The following is a 17,700-nucleotide window of genomic DNA, read 5'->3' as shown; positions in this document are numbered from 1 at the left end:
GATGATTTCGCTGTTAGGAGAGTGGGACTGGAGAAAATCAACTTTTAGGGAGAGGAAATGAAAGAGCTCAGAATGATTGGTGGTATTGGGAGAGCGATAGAGACAGCAGATGAATTTGACTGTGTGGGGGAGGGATATTTTCAACCAAAGAAGGTCAAAGTTGGGCGATTCTAGGTTAGGTGCTCTCTGGCAGGGTATGTCAGAGCAGACATATGCACAGATGCCACTCTTGGGTCAAAAGGAGTTAAATATTGTATAGTTTGGAAAGTTGAGATGGATGCTGCTTGGGGGAAGGTGAGATTTGAGTTTCTGTTAAAAAGAGTAGGTGGGATTTGGTGGACTGTGGATGGTAGTGGACGACACTATTAAGGTTGGAGTTGAGGCCACAAATGTTGATGAAGTAGATATGCAAGGTTCTGTGGGGCATGGATTTGACCGTAAGGGTCTTGCACATTTCCTATGCAGTGCCTGCATACTTTCTCCTTGGTGGCTACTAGTGCCTTCACTTGATTTTTGCACTAGTTTGGTTTGTTTCTTTGTAGTGTATGATCCAACTTTTGAAGAGAGGAAATTAAAGAGCTCAGATTTGGTGGTGGTATTAGGAGAGCGATAAAGACAGTAGATGAATTTGACTGAGTGTGTGGGGGGTATATTTTCAACCAAAGAAGGTTGAAGTTGTGCGATTCCAGGTTAGGTGCTCTCTGGCAGGGTATGTCAGAGCAGATATATGCACAGATGCCACCCTTGGGTAGAAAGGAGTTAAATAGTGTATAGTTTGGAAGGTTAACTGAAGTACAGAAAGGTGATGGATATACTATGAGAAAGGATTGCAAAAGCAGTGGAACATCTCAAGAACCATAAAAAGCCCCAGGAGAGATGACATCATGGGGAAATGATGACAGAACTACACTAAATGTGTAACATTGTATGGGAAGAAAAAAGAAATTGTGTGGTGGTGGTGGTGGTAAAAAAAAAAAAAAAAAAAAAAAAAATGGATAAGATAAATTTTCTAATCCAAATTTACACAAAACAAAGAATGAACTGCAAAAACTACAAAACATTTGTCTTAACAGATCAAGTGAATTTATGATGATATAACAAAAAGAATAAGGAAATAAATAGAAAAAAATTTAAAACATAAGCAAAAAGTATTAACTGTGGAGAAAATCCTAATATTGATATGCAGAATATAAATATTCGTGTCTGCTTTGTTAACTTTCAGAAATCATTCAACATTATGGATCTGAAAGTGAGCTTAGACTATATTTGAATTTTATAGGGTGGATAGGAACTTTATACATCTGTTATGGAATATCAATGAGAGGCATGAGGAAAGGAGACCATTCCCAAAGCATTATTATCGTGCTTTTGGAGAAAAAAAATGAATGTTAATAAAAGAAGATATCATAGGATTTTCTCTTCTGGGTTTTAGAATCAGTAATAACCTAAGATTGTAGATGTCATTATTGAAGAAGATCAAGATCTAGAAAGAGCAATGTTGAAATTCAGGAAAGAAAGAACTGGATTGATAATGAAAGCCTCATTGATAAAGATGGAAATGTGAATTAAGATCAACAGACATAAGTTGGAAGAGGTTAAGATCTCCACGTACCTAGATAATGACATGATGCATGAAAGGAAATGTGAGCTCAGGTAACAAAAGCTTGCCTACAGGAAATGGGATAAGGGAAAGAGTAAAGTAATGAACCTAGAAACAAAATTGAGAGTACTGGAAACATAATCATAAATACTTTGTGGATACACGATGTGGTAATGGTCAGAATCTACAAGACAAATACTGGCATTTTGTACTAAAGTACAAAAGAAAAGTTCTCTGAATTGGATGGATGCAGAAAGGTAAAAAAAAAAAACATTTTACCAAACATCAAAACCTTGATGTTTGGTAAAATGTAAACAAAAAAAGGGGATAACATTATCTATATTTTATATCATCTATGCAGAAAATGATGCATAGATGATATAAAGGAGTGGTTTGGAGTGAGCTTGCAAAAGTTGACATGGCAGTGGATAGACACCCATGATTTCAGCTTAGGTGTGAGACCAATGTGACCCATCAGCATTGATGATAATGTCCCCATTATAATGTATTGTTTTGAACAGCTTTTCTCTTAGGATCTTATATGCCATTTAGAGATCTACAAAATTTAAATGCAGATTCTTGTTATATTCCTGTGATTTCTTGATTCTTTGACTTAGAGTAAAAACCTGATCTTGACAACCCATAATTGCCGTAATCTAGCATGTTCTGTCTCAAGTGTCTTTTCCACAGTTTTTCATAGCTTCTTCTCAAGTATGACTGCATAAATTGCCGAGTGGTCAGCGTATCTGCTCTCCAGCCAAAAGGCTGTGGGTTCGAATCCCGTTTTGGCATGGATGTTTGTGATTGTCTGTGAAAATACCAGTGGTGATGATGGGCAGTAGATGGCATTGGTGTATATCAGCGTTTCTCAACCTTTCTAAGCCCAAGGACCAGTAAAATGCCTAAAACAATTCTATGGACCACTAAGTTATGTATTTTTTTTTTAATGTATGTGGGGATTACCAAAACATACATATTACATATACACAAACATTTACAAATATATATGGAAACATAATTAAGTCGGAAGTAAATGATTAAAAGTGTATCATCACTGAACAAAGTTTTAATTTTTATTAAACAAATAAAGGTATCAGTTTCCGATTTGCTGTGGGCAAATGAATGGGTATGTCAGCACCATCCCACTGAAATCCCCATTCATCTGCGTACAGCAACTTTTAGATTTTATATGTGATCCCCCATTTATCTGCCCATACTCATGAAGCTAGCCCCACAACAACTTTCATCTTCACGCACTCTCTGCTTTGACCTGCGATATGTAAACTGTTCCATTCTCTAAGTGCGTTGTGAGACGAGGGAAAAATGTTGTTCTTATCTTACTCCATTCATCATAATACTGAATACGAACTTGACATCCCTTGTCCTGTCCAAACCATCCCCTGCCAAAAAAATTTCACTCAGAACATCCCAAAGCCATTAATGCCCCCCCCCCCCCCCAATCCACACACACGCTTCCGGCCTATACGAATCGCCTTATTTCCCTGACCAGCAAAAAAAAAATTTAAGACATCCTGTTATGTGAGGTCATTCCCAACATCTGTAAACAGTCCAACCCATGATATCAGTTGCAAAGTGCCATCCACATGCGCGTGCCCATTTTCCCACCAGCAACCGTATGCCGTATATACCATACGCATGTGATTTGTACTGATCGTGTTATTATGGTGGTTTTAATTATATCTGTCCTGTTTTATCCAGAGGGACAACAGTGGTCATCGTAAATCTGGCAGATTCATTAATCGTATGGTTTTTTATTTATATCCGTCCTCTGTGCTGCTTGAATTCGTTACGTTGTGTTGTTTGTTTCTGTACAATCCATGACAGTACGGATGTTGTTGTCTGCATGCGACGGATTCGGTGCGCTCGGCCACATATTCCCGCAAGCGACCGTACGAAATACGGAACTTTGCTAAACAGGATGCGGGCAGCTATCCTCCTCGCCAGCAGAGCCGAGCCTCACCGTGACGTCACTTTGCATAACTTTTGTTTCATCTCTGATTTTGGAAATGGATTAATTCTAAAACCAGTAACGTGAATAAGCGGAAATGGTAGTCCAAATAAATAATATGATCTAATTATGTTACTACTTACTTTTAATGAGATGGTTCAGCTTCTCGGCCTATACAGAGTTGCTGGATATCTGGCTTAGTATTGGTCAACTTCAGTCGAAGATCGGCACACACTAAGAGGATTTCTGTATTTTGTATTTATTTGAAGGAGCAATGAAAATCCTTTCTCACAAATATAGGTTGTAGAAAACTGCATGACGATTTTCTATGCTTCTTCAGATAATTCGGGAAATTCACTTCTCACTGTGAAGGCGAGATCCAGAATCGAGCAAATGCAATTCCAAGATCACGTAATTGCATTTTAAGTGCACTGTCACTTGAAAGCTCAATTCACTGTTCTTTTTTTTGATAACGAAAGGCCGCTCTCATGACTATAAACCTGAAATAGATTTCGAACCCACAAATTTCTCAGAAAAGTTATTCGGAATATGTTTCAAAATTCAGTTTCAGATTATTGAGGTAGTCAGTTCAAATCTTTTCCAGAAACTCGGAATAAAAAAAAAAAGATAATTTTCCACTAAAAAGGATTCCAATGTTGGAAAAGGTGCGAATTATCTGACATTTAAATAACTAATGCACAACACCAGTTTTTTTTTTTTCTAGAATGCCTTTATTTTGTCGTAGGCATCAAGAACAGTTAAAGAATTTCCCTGAAGGGAGAGATTTAGTTCATTTAATTTCGTAAAAAATGTCTGAAAGATAGGATAGTGTTGACAACCATGCTTCGTCAACAAGGAGTGATGCAAAATTAGAATTACGTTCATTTACAAACAATAAAACTTCGTGCCTTAATTGAAATGACCTTGTTAGTACTTTGTCCCTGGAAATCCAGCGAATTTCAGAATGAAGCAAAAGTTGTGTATATTCAATGTCCATTTCATCGTAGAATAATGAAAATAACATGTTATTTAGCAGTCGAGTCTTAATAAAATTAACTAGCTTTACAATGTTGTATGGTACAGTTTTAAATTCTGGTAGCATTCCTTTGCAAGCCAACCTTTCCCTATGTATGAAACAATATACCCGATTCATATCTGGAGCCACTTCCTTGACCTTAGAAACAACCCTGAACTATGCCTGCCTGTAAGGGCGTGAGCTCCACCCAAACAGAAGCCCATGTATTTTTCCCACTGGATCCCCTTTGTGTATTATGTAATTATTGAGAGTGTGAAATATTTCTTCTCCAGTTGTTTGGGATGGCAAAGTTCTACAAAACAGAATATCATCATGAATGTTGTTATCATGCACATATCTTATGTAGCATATTAACTGCACATCATTTGTAACATCAGTAGTCTCATCTATTTGTAACGCATAATAAGGGCTCTTAACTCTTTCGATTAACTGAGATTCTACGTCACCTGCCATATCATTAATTCTGCGACCGACAGTGTCATTTGAAAGAGTAATCAAATCAACATCTTTTAGTAACTTGTTGCCAAACATAGTTTTTACCACATCTTTTATAGGTGGAAGTAGCAAATTTTCCCTGATAGAATGAGGTTTCCCTGATTTTGCTATGTGCAAACTTAAGAGATAGGATGCTTCCAGTGCCTTGCTATTAATGGAACCCATGGCCGAATCTATATCTTTCCCATGATTTAATATCTCGAAGAGTCGCTGAAAAAATTCAATTGGCTTCTTTTTCACATCAGTGTTTAATTTCTAAATGTTTCTAAATATACTGAGCCCTGGTTGAAGGAGGGAAACTTTCAGTAATAAAAATCAATAAACAATTGGTTCAAATGTGGATAACACATGTTCACTTTAAATCTGACAAAACAGCAATGGAAGGCAGAAGCAACAAAACTATATTGGTGTTCTCTTCATCCCTCTTTTATTCGTCATTCTGCAGCTACAAATTTAGCGGCAGAATGATGAATAATAAAAGAGGGATGAAGTGAACAATAATATAGTTTTATTGCCTTCTGCCTTTGAACATTCTGACTCTATTTGTTGTTTTTTTAGGTCTCCATTTGATTTCAATAATTTTTACTTATTCAATTTTAAGTTGTTTTGTTTGGATAATTAAATATATATATTTATTTAATTAATTTAAATCTGCCCGTGGACCATAGGTTGAGAAACAATGGTGTAGATGATGATTGTAGTTGCAGTTCGTTGTAGTTGGTGGATTGAGTGGTGGAGACAGAGAGTTGTAGAGTAGGTGCCCTCCCTCGATGAGTCTTTGGACTCCATGGAGGTGTTATGCAATAATAACAATAATAAATCTTACTTGGAACAGGTAAGATATATGCAGTCATACTTGAGAAGAAGCAATAGGAAAATTCCTCTTAAATTCTTACATTCAGTTTTCTTTTTTATAGATGAATACTGTTGAGAGCTCTATCCTAGTCATCCTTTTTGACTTGGCCTTCTAAATTATGTAAAACATTTTATCCTTCTATTTGAGTATTTCTGGTCAAATATCATTTACTCCAGTGTCATTTCTAAATTCTTATTAAATACAAAAGATAACTACAGGTATACATCACTGATTTTCCAGCACCGTTGGTTCTTGAATAACCATTTTGATAAATCAAAGCAATTTACATAATAATTTATGATTACACGTCTAATCCACTAATTATACTCTCCCATGTCTCTAAAGCATCATGAACTGCTGGAAACTTAAACATTAAATGAAATACATTAATATCAATGAAGCAGGATTATTTATTAAATAGGTATTAATTAATGCAAAAGTGCGAATTAAATGATTTAATATAATACATACAATACTACAGGTAGAAATGATGCAAGTTTATCAGTACTGTATACAGTATAAATGAAAATGGGTTTATTAATTGCTGTACTTAAAATGAAGTTACAACAGTACTGCTTCGGAAGTATCTGAGTTTAGAAATTAATTCATCAGTGAACTCAACTAAGCTGTCAATAGTAAGTTTTCATCAACACCTGTTTCATTTTTCATCACTGTCATCTTCATGACTTTTACTGTTTTTATCATGATTGAGAACAATATCTATAATTCATATTCCTGACATGGACCCTCAAGGGGTGTATAGGATATGATAGTACTACATGAAAAACTTACATCATCACTTACTTAAAATCATCAATTTTCCTCCAATTCAATCTGTTACTTGTTAAGACTCCAACATTATCAGATCTTATATTTCTGTCTTCTAAGGCACTTTTTACTGTATCAATCCACCTCTATCTTGGTCTTCCTCTGGGTCATTTTCTTACCAACCTGGCAGAGAACACTTGTTTTGCTAATCTATTCTCTCCCATTCTGTTTAAGTAAGCATACCATTTGAGATTAGCTCTGCTAACACATTCCTGGATGCTGACAATGTCAAGTGCTTTCCTAATATCCTAGTTTTTAATATAGTATTACCATAAATGTCATCTGTTCATGCTGCTAATCTTTCTCAGGACTCTCATATCTTTGGTCAAGTGTTTTATTTCTAGCCCAACTCTCAGATCCATAAGTTAAAATTGGTTTGAACACTGCCTAATTTCTCCATATAAATTTATTCATTTGACTTCCTACCAAACTTTGTCTATTTCCATATTTAATTCACAGTCTTCACTAAAAATTGTCCCTAAGTAGCTGAAATGTTTTATGTTCTATTGGTTCTCCATTCACGATGCAGTTGATATTATCAATGTTTCTTCCATTTTCATTGTCTTTGTCTTGTTGTTTCTGATTTTCATACCAGATTTATTACAGCAGTTATTCAATTTAGTCAGGGAATTTTGCAGACTTGTACTGGATTTATTTAAAAGATAACATCATCTGTATAAAGTAAAGAGCTGAGATTAACATCTCCAATTTTGATATCAGGTTTAATACTGCTTTCCTTCATAATGTGATCCATATAAATAACAGAGAGGATAATGTACATCCTTGTCTGACACCAGGTTTAACATCAAACCACCTTCCTATACTTCCTTCAATTCCAACTGCTGACTTACAACTCAAATAAAGACTAAGTATTGCTTGATATAACTGTAGCATTATGAATAGCTTTTCTCTTGGCACCTTGTCATATGCCTTTTGCAGGTCTCTTTGTTATATTCGCACAATATGTCAACTATTTGTTGTAAAGTGAAAATCTAATCCATCCTGATAACCTCTATTTAGCCTGAATCCAGCTTGTTCTTCACCAAGCTTATCTTCTACAATCCTTCTCAACCGTTTCTCAAGTATACTTGCATAAATCTTACCAGGAACACTGAGTAAGGAAATACTTCTCTAATTCTCACATTCAGTTTTATTTCTCTTTTTATATATATGGATACTATGAGCTCTACTCCAATCATCTCGAATTTGTCCCTCTGTCCAGGCCTTTTGAACTACAACTAGCCCTTTGGAAATGCAGTTCAGCCACTCTAAGACTTTCAGCATTTCTAGTCGAATATCATCTACTCCAGCTGCCTTTCCACATTTCAGACCCTCGATGGCTTTTCTACTTCAAGTTTGGATATGTATTCCTGATTGCATGTCTGTTGAGTGTTTTTTTACCACTGTGCTGTCACTGTTTGCTTCATTTAGCAATTTTTCGAAGTAAGTACTCCATACATCAAGGATATCTTTTTCTCCAGTTTTCATGTCACCTTTATCATATCTAATTCCTTTTACAGAACTCTTTCCTCCATTTCTAAGTTTTCTCAACTGCCTGCTGAATATTTTGTCACCTTCCTGATATTTATTTTCTATGTTCTTGCCAAAGTCTTCCCATGACTTTTATTTAGCTAGTTTTATACAGTGTTTAGCTTTCTTCCTTTTGTCTCTGTATTCTCTAAGAGCACAAACTAACTTATTTGTCAGGAACTTTTGATATGCTTTTTTCCTTCACTGCCTCTTTAACTTGTGTCCACCAGGGAGTTTTGATTTTTCTATCCTTGCGCAGAACCTCACCACATACCTCTCTGGCTGAATCAATCAATGTTTTCTTCAGGATTTCCCACTGAATCACCAAGATTTGGTTCCTGTTCTTAAACTCTTTCATTTTTTTCTTGAATATTGTTTGTGTATTTTAGTCTTACTTAAAATTATGATAATGGAATTAACTCACGTAAAATATTATTTATTAGTAGAATTTTTGCCCGAGTATCACAGGCATCTTCATTACATGTAAAAAGGCTAATTAAACAATAACTGACAATTCCAAAGGGCACAACCTAAGTAGCTCCTGTAAGATAACTAAAAAAAAGGTCAAAGTTTCCTAACTTATTTAAAAAAAAAAAAAAAGTGTGTATGTATGTATGTATGTATGTATATATATATATACACCCACACACACACAATTAAAAAGTTAGTACTTTTTAAATCAGCTGTTTCCTATCTACCACGAGGGGATAGGGGTAGACCATCGGATCTATTTAAGTTGGGAGAGCGAAGTAAAGTTTCGCATGTTCTTTATAAAGCTGTTCCATGATCAACCGATTTTGTGAAGGACTCTTGTGGGAGGTCATACTATGGCCAGACTGAGAAGTCAATCCTCCTACAGCTAGAGGAACATCAGAGGGACATTTCATACAGTAGAATCAGAGCAAACACACTTTCAAGTCACTTCTTATTTTCAGTGAACACAAACGATGAAGAAATTAGATACTGGCGTACACGTGAACTCATATGCTCTCATTTGCACAACAATAGAACTACAGAATGGACTATAACGACTATTCAAACTTAACTTCAGTTTACGTCTGTTATTATAATGGCATAGTGTTTTTATGGGTTTTTTTTAATTTGCTTTAAGTGTTACCACACCTGAAGAAGTCATTTTGATGAAACTTGTTGTGTGCTCCATTAAATTAACTTATCTATTTTCTCAGTTTTAGTCAGTCAAAAAAAGATGACCATACAGCAATCCCTCGATTAGTGTGTCATTTTTTTTTCGATACCCAAATTTGATTAGTGCGCCTATATACATCTTAAAAATAAATGTTACAGATTTTAAAAATTTTCAATCTATACATTTTTTTTATGGCTAACTATTTTAAAAAATCACTCGACAGGATGATATAATTTAGTTACCAATTTGAAACATTTTATAAAGTTATTTTTTAATGGCATACTACACCATTTAAATGTACACTATGTTCCAAATTTACTGCCAAAATTTATGTCGTCTGCTTTACGTAGCATTTTGCTGATCATATTTCTTGCAATTGTTTTCCTTACTTTTTTATTTTAAATTATTTTCCTAACCTTTAATCATGAGTAAAAGAATTAGTGAGCCAAAAATAGAAGTTTGAGAATGATTCGAAAAGTAATCTGATTGGAAGAAAAACTTGAAATAATAAAGAAAAATGAACAAGGAGAGTCCAGAGCAAAGATAGGACAAGAAAGCATAAATGGGTGAATCAACTGCTGAATACAAAGAGAACGGTAAGGCTGCTTCAAGTTCTCATGTATGCACTCGAAATCAAAGTATTATAATGATTGAATTAGAGAGAAACTTCTTTTTACATGGATCGAAGATTGTAACCAAAAACAGATCCCTCTAAGCACTGGCATTATTAAATCAAAAGTATTGTCTCTTTGTAACCTAGAAAGAAAGAAAGGGCTATCAATGATGGAAAAGAAGAAGAATTCCACGTTAGTGCTGGGTGATTTGAGCGTTTCAAAAAGAGAAATATCCTACATAATGTTCTAATCACAGGCGAAGCTGCAAGTGCAGATAAGGAGATATCCAGAGATTTTGAAGAAAATTGTGTAAGAAGGGGACTATTGTGATCAACAAATATTTAATGTCGATGGAACAGGCCTTTTTTTTTTTTTGGAAGCAAATGCCTTCAGACTTCTAGCCAAATCAGAGAAATCTCAGCCTGGTTATGAAGTCGCAAAGCCGAATGAAATTACTGCTAGCAATATGCCAGCCGTTTGGTAGCACATTGTGCAAATGATTTTAGAGGCTCTTCAAATTAATCTAATTAATTAAATCTCATTCTGAGAAGTTGAGTGATTCCGACCTGTTAAATTTAGATCCAGAAAAATATGAAAAAAATTTAATCACTGACAACCCCAAAGTTGTTTCACAGAAACGGTTTGAAAATAGTTTTCATACAATCGAACTTTTTAAGCAGCAATGCTTAGAGACTGATCCTGGTGAAGAGAGAGAACCAGTAAAATTTGCAGAAGTGGCATTAGGCATACTGTCAGTTGTATGAAAAAAAAAAAAAAAAACAGAATGCCCGCCAAACTACGTTAGCTCAATTCTTTGTTAAGAAGCAGAATAATAAATTTATATTCCTAATGTTTTATCATGTTTCAGCTTATGGTTTTCCTTTAACTAGGACCTGAGACATACCCTAATTCTTTTATAAAAAACTTAAGGGTCAAAAAAAAAATCTGAGGAACGAATTATACATTTTCCAATAGGTTATTATATTCGATTAATGCGCCTGTTTTAAAGAACGCATTAGATGATTAATCGCTGGATTGCTATATATATATATATATATATATATATATATTATTTTTTATTTTATTTAAAAAAATTTTTTTTTTAAATAAGTTAGAAAACTTAATGACCTTTTTTAGTTATCTTACAGGAGCTACTTAGGTGGTGCCCTTTGGAATTGTCAGTTATTGTTTAATTTAGCCTTTTTACGTGTATTGAAGATGCCTGTGATACTCAGGCAAAAATTCTACTAATAAATATTTTACGTGAGATAATTCCATTATTATAATTTTAAGTAATATGTCTACTTACAGCATTTCCTTACTGAAGTATGTATTTTAGTACAGTTCACATCTGAGAGCTGCTCAACTTTTATTCGCTGTGGAAACTGAAAAACTGTGTGAAAGTGAGTGGAGTGTATTGGTGAGTGAGGGGTCATCAATCAATCAAGCTAACTGCTCTTTTGTGTAGAATCCAGTATTTTTAGAAATCTCCATCCTAGATGTGAGAACAGTATTCATTGGTTGAGTAGCTTGATTTGTATAGGGCTAGGTAGCTGTTTGGAATTGAAGTAATATTTAGAGCTAAAGAGAACTTAATTTTTTGGATGCAGAGGCAATATTTGTGATTTGGGGTTAGAGTTATCCCAAGAAGGTAAATCTCATCTTGAATAGTGATTTGGTTATTATGAAGGGTAATATTGGAAGGAAAGGGTTCTTTGTTCTTTTTTTGTGGTAAATCATGCAGAGCTGTGGTTTGCTAGAATTGAAGTTGACAAGGTTATTCAAACCTCATTGATGAATGTTTGAAGATTGCAGGTTAAGGTGATTTGTACCATGCAAGTTTTGTCAAATTAAAACAGGTGTGCAATGTACTGTCATCATCAAAACTGTACTGGATTGGTAGTCAGCTGGAGTAGATTGTTTATATATAGAAGGAAGAGGGTGAGTGAAGGATCAGAACCTTGTGAGACTCCAAGCATTAATTGTATAATTAGAAGATAAAGAGCATCCACCATCACTTTAAGTGAGCATCCAGTCAGAAAGCTGGCTACCCAGTTGCAGAAACCAGTGAGCAGAAAGAATGATGATGTGAGTTTACTTAATAGATTTTTGCTCCAAACTTGGGTCAAAAGTCTTGGGATATCAAGGGTAACTACTTGAAATTTGCCTAACTTTTCCATGGTGTTTGTCCAAAGATGGGTTACATAGGTAAGTAAATCTATTGATCCAGCTGTTGATCCATTGATCTATATGTGGATTCCATCATTGCTGATCAACAGGGTCAATAGACCCTGTTGATCAGCAGTGATGGAATCCACACTGTTGGTCATTTATTAGATGAAAGTCCTTAAGATAACTTAGAAGTTGGGTGTTGATGGTTCTTTCCATAATTTTAGAAAGGATTGAGGGTTAGAGAAATTGGACAATATTTTTAAGGCAATGATTCATCATCCTTCTTAGGAAAAGGTTTTATATGGGCTAATTTCCAGGCAGTAGGATGGAAACCAGTGGAATAAGAAAGTTAAATAGGCAGCATAGAGTTGAGTCAACTCTGGAGTACAGAACAGACCTTTAGAACAATCAAGGAATGCCATCAGAACCAGAAGACGTTTTCGTATTCAATTTGAGTAAAATTTTTCTAATTTCTTTTTGGTATAAGGTCAAATGTAACATTGAGTGGTTGGAATAGTTTGGGGACATTTACCATGATTAGCTGTGCAAGAATTGGAAGAGATAGAGGAAGCCAGGAGGCTGGCTGTTTTTTTGTGGATGATGATGCAATTGTACCATTTGGGTGTAATAGTGGTGGGAGTGGTGGTGGACAGAAGTTACAACCAATAGCTTTGTCTAGAACTCAGAAGGCATGACTGCCATTTGAGCAGGATGCAAGTTTCCTGCTTTTAGCTTTCTCAAAATCAGTTTGTGATGATAATTTTCTTGCAGTTATTCCAGGCCTTGGTGTAAACAATATAAGAAGATGGAGTTTTGGTTGCAAGCCAGTTGCAGTATGCCTGACTCTTCTTTTGTTTTGAATCACTGTTACTTTTGTTGCCATCAATTTGAAAAGTCAGGTATGGTCAAACACACAATAATCCATTGTATTCAGAATTCACTGGATTAAAACTGAAATAATCAACAAATCCAAGTTCCATTTTGAGTGACCTTGAAAAGTTTCGAACGATGTCAGAATTACATTGCTCCACTCTGACTAAATGGAATTGAATTCAGATTTGGGATGCACATGGAAAAGGTGTCTATGTGAATCCATTTAGGTTTCAGTTAGATCAAACTAGCTGGATGAAATTTAATAATTTTTAGTATTAGGGAACTCTTAAAATATGTCACATCATTTCAGTTTTGGGTTCAGTTTATGTGTGTGGCAAAAACCCAAGAAAATTATGTCACCAATACAAGCCTAAAGTGACCATTTTCTGTTTTGTTTGATAATGAGTATCGCTTTATGCAATAATGTTGCAAAACACACTTTTCTTTTTTTAATAATTGTTTGTAATCATTTCTTGTTTTTGTTTCTCTCATGCTTATTGTGACATAAGTGAGTCAAAAACAGGAAAAAAAAAGTGCACAGGGGCACATTCATATACTTAGGGTACTTCCTACCTCTGTGCAGCATAATTTTTTGCAGATGTTTTCTTATTTTATTGGTAGCATATTTATAATCTTTTGTGATATTTTAATGACTGAAGTGCATGAATAATGAAAACTGTTGTGATTCTCGTGTTTAGTTAATGTAAGAATTTTCAAGTTGATATGGAAATTTCAAGATCTTGTAAGTCCAAGACATATGTGAAATTGTTTTGATTGTGTTTAGATAATTTGACAGGCAAAAAAAAAAAAAACCTGACTTGTGATATGTGAAGCATTATTGAATTACATGCTCGAAATTGAGAAAAGTAATATTTTTACCTTAGTTAAGATGCATTTATCAGTGTGATCCTGTTTCTGTTACCATTAAATAAATGAGTTGTGATCAGAAGACTGTCTACAGAAGTTTCAAAGCAAAAAAGTAATTAACAACTGAAGGAATATCTCTCTCTCTCTCCTCCACCCCCCCCCCCCCTTACTGTTGATTTATACTTTTCTTACTCTATTATCTTCATGTTTTTTTGCTTGTGGTCTTTATTAATCTCACTATTTTTACATATAGAGATACCTAGTAATGTTTTTTTTTTATAAGATATAGAAAATTTTCCTATAGATGTTCTTAAGTGTGAGATTTTTACATATAGAGATATTTTTGTAATGTTTTTTTTTTTTTTTTTATAAGATATAGAAAATTTTCTCATAGATCGTTCTTAAGTGTGAGATTTTTTATAGATAGCAATAGAAATATATCTTTGTAATTTAGTATATCTTGTATTAGTGTAGGAAGAAAGGGGAGCGGAATAGAGTACTTTGTTTTGGTAACTTATTCACATGATATCTTTATCAAACTTTTAATTCAATATATATTCGTTGAAAACTGTGTTCTCTAAAGAGTATATTTTTCTCTTAAACTGAACATAATTATGTCTGCGAAGTGTGACATGTTATTTACTGTGTACTTAATAACATGATATGGCAGACCTAGTTTTGAATTTTTTTATGATGTTGAGCATTTTATCAGTTTAAGATGAATTTTTTTCACATGGAGATTGAAACTGACCAACATTAAAAAAAAGTTTTTTTTTTTTTTTTAATGTGCAAAAAAAACCAGATAAACCAGCTTCTGAATATATGCTGTTGGCATAAACAGCAGACTTCAGCAATAAGGACTAGCCATCCTATTCCATCACATCGGCTTTGGACATCTTCATAGTTATAGTGCAGGCCTATACTTACATAATGAATAAAAGGCTTCATAACCATATACAAACCAAGTTATTTGTCTACTGAAAATTTGAAAATATGTGTTAATACACAGATTTTATGTAGAATTTGTTGTTTTTAAGTATTTGAAAACACTTTTTTTTTATTGTGTTGTTGTTTAACTTCATAGTCCTGGAATTAACTGATATTGGTTTTAACTGATATTGATATTTGTTAAAAGGAGATTAATGCATTAAAATTTACTTTTAATAGGTACCATTATTTTTTGCAACTTAAAACAGATATTATCGATGGAAGACTGCAATGTACTCATGAACAGGCCATTCTCTTGGCAAGTTATAGCTTGCAAGGTAAGGCATGAAATTTTTACTTTTTTTTTTCATTTCATATTCTTTTGAGTGTCAGTTTCTCTTGTAAATTATTTATCGATGTCTTATTAATTTGTTTTTTTATTTTTTAAAAAATAGGGATATTATATTCAAGCTACAGCATAAGTAGAGTTTTAAAACATCTTTAATGGCATGTATAGTTTTAAAGCATTTCTAATAGCATGTAATTTTAAAGCATCCCTGTGTTTGATCTGAACAAAGTATTCTGGATATGAAAAATTCATTTTCTGGGGTTTTCAGGGACTTAGCTGCCATCAAATCATTGCTGTCAGAAAATAATGTGCAGAAAATTCAGTGAGAGACATTTTGTTTTAAAAATAAATAAATTCATCAGATGCCAGATAATGGAAAAAGTAATTTAAATGGCAGTTCATCAAAATATTGATTCATTTGGATGTACTGTAAAATGCATTGTAATTATAATAAGTATTCATATTAAAGAACAATATAACTTCAATAGAGCATACCCTTATGGACAAAGAAAATCTTGGAGTTATAACTGAGTGATGCCATATTAGACTTCCATACAAAATGAATTTCTCTCTTTTTCAACTACTACACGGTGGAATTCTTACAGCCAGTGAATTTTTCTACAGTATGTCTCAAATTATGTTATTAATTCCTATATATAGATTACTATGTATAACATTTAATTTATGAGTAAATATATGAATTTATTCATACACCCAGGGATCAAGGAATGGAGAGACTGGCTATAGTTACATGAAGATATACTTCTTGAATGGAAACTATTTCAAGTAGAGTGATGTGAATAAATTTCAAAATGGGAACTTGAATCATTAAAGAAGGTAACTGATATGAAGAAAGGAGAAAACTTGTTCTTGTTAGAGATCCAAATAACATAGTAAGCATAAATTAATTCTAGATATAGAGCAGTGTTTTAAGAAAATTTGGAGAAAAGAGCAGACTAAATAATAATGGCAGTTTTCTGCTAGATTTCTGCTCAAAATGGACTAAGTATTATGAATTATATGCTGGTCCAGTATAAAAATATGCATAAATTCACACTCAGGGAAAAAAAAAAACCACCAAACAAAAGTTGTATCAGTTATGTTATTAATGGTAGTGACTTTAAATTAGTCAATGCAAGAGTATAACAGAATATTTGAAACATGAAGAGCAGAATAAAACAGTACATTTGATGCACTCGTGTATCATGATTTTTCTTTTCAAAAATTTTGATTTTCTGAGACGCATGAAAATTTTTTCTTTCTAGTTCAAACAAATGAAAATTGATACTTAACAGCAAGTTTGTACTGAACCTGCAAGAAGTCATGCCATAAAATAGATATTAAATAGAATGCTTGGTGTATTTACTCAAGCCCATCAAATTTTAATCCACATTTTTTGCATATTTATTTTATTGATGAATGTTTTTATTTCTATTTGCTCAAAAGAGAAAGAAAAAAACTTCAGTTTATCGTCTCATTTTATGCCACATAGAGAGAGAGAGAGACAGACAAATACTTCATTTGGTAATACAGTGCAAAAAAAGAGATAAAAGAAAATGTTCTGTGGTCACGTTTCAAGAGGTCACATTCATGAATATCATTATCAAATTCCTGCCATGTACCCTCAAGGGGGGCGTATAGGATATGATAGTACTACATGAAAAATTTACATCATTACTAACTTCCTATCTACAATTTTCCTCCAAATCAGTCTGTTACTTGTCAAGACTCCAACATTATCAGATCTTATATTTCTATCGTCTAAGGCACATTGAACCGTATCAATTCACCTATATCTTGGTCTCCTTCTGGGTCATTTTCCTGCCAACCTGGTAGAGAACACTTGTTTTGATAATCTTTCCTCTCCCATTCTGTTTAAGTTACCATACCATCTGAGATTAGCTCTGCTAACACATTCCTGGATGCTGACAATATCAGGTTCTTTCCTAATATCCTTGTTTTTAATATGATATTGCTATTGATTCCATCTGTTCATGCCTCTTAATCTTTCTCAGGACTCTCATATCTGTGGTCTCTAGTCTCTGGTCAAGTGTTTTACTTCTGACCCGGCTCTCAGATGCATAAGTTAAAATTGGTTTGAACACTGTCTTGTATACAGCTAATTTAGTGTTTTGACTAATTTCTCTCTTATTCCATATGAATTTATTCAATTGACTTCCTACCATACCAGCTTTGTTGATTCTGTTGTCTATTTCCATATTTAATTTACCATCTTCAGTAAAAATCGTGCCTAAGTAGCTGAAATGTTTTACTTGTTCAACAGGTTCTCATTCACAATGCAGTTGACATTTTCACCGATTCTGCCTAATTTCATTGTCATTGTCTTTTTATTGCTGACCTTCATACCTTATCTATTACAACAGTTATTCAATTTAGTCAAGGAATCTTGCAGACTTATAGCAGATTTGTTTAGAAG

The 17,700-nt window shown here is 33.9% G+C and overlaps 1 protein-coding gene across 1 annotated transcript in view; it reads left to right on the top strand.

Annotated features, from left to right (window-relative positions):
• Positions 1–17,700, top strand: part of Pez (protein tyrosine phosphatase non-receptor pez) — a 350,703-nt gene that overhangs the window by 44,518 nt on the left and 288,485 nt on the right. Inside the window, exon 4 of the mRNA XM_090400358.1 lies at positions 15,155–15,252. Coding sequence (XP_090256484.1) covers positions 15,155–15,252 — 98 coding nt within the window. The remainder of the gene's footprint in view (positions 1–15,154; positions 15,253–17,700) is intronic.

This window comes from Typopeltis vanoorti, chromosome 11 (genome assembly GCF_054136105.1).
Source record: "Typopeltis vanoorti isolate ZY-2024b chromosome 11, IOZ_Tvanoo_1.0, whole genome shotgun sequence".
NCBI lineage: Eukaryota > Metazoa > Arthropoda > Arachnida > Uropygi > Thelyphonidae > Typopeltis > Typopeltis vanoorti.
This window is presented reverse-complemented; position numbering and strand designations above follow the sequence as displayed.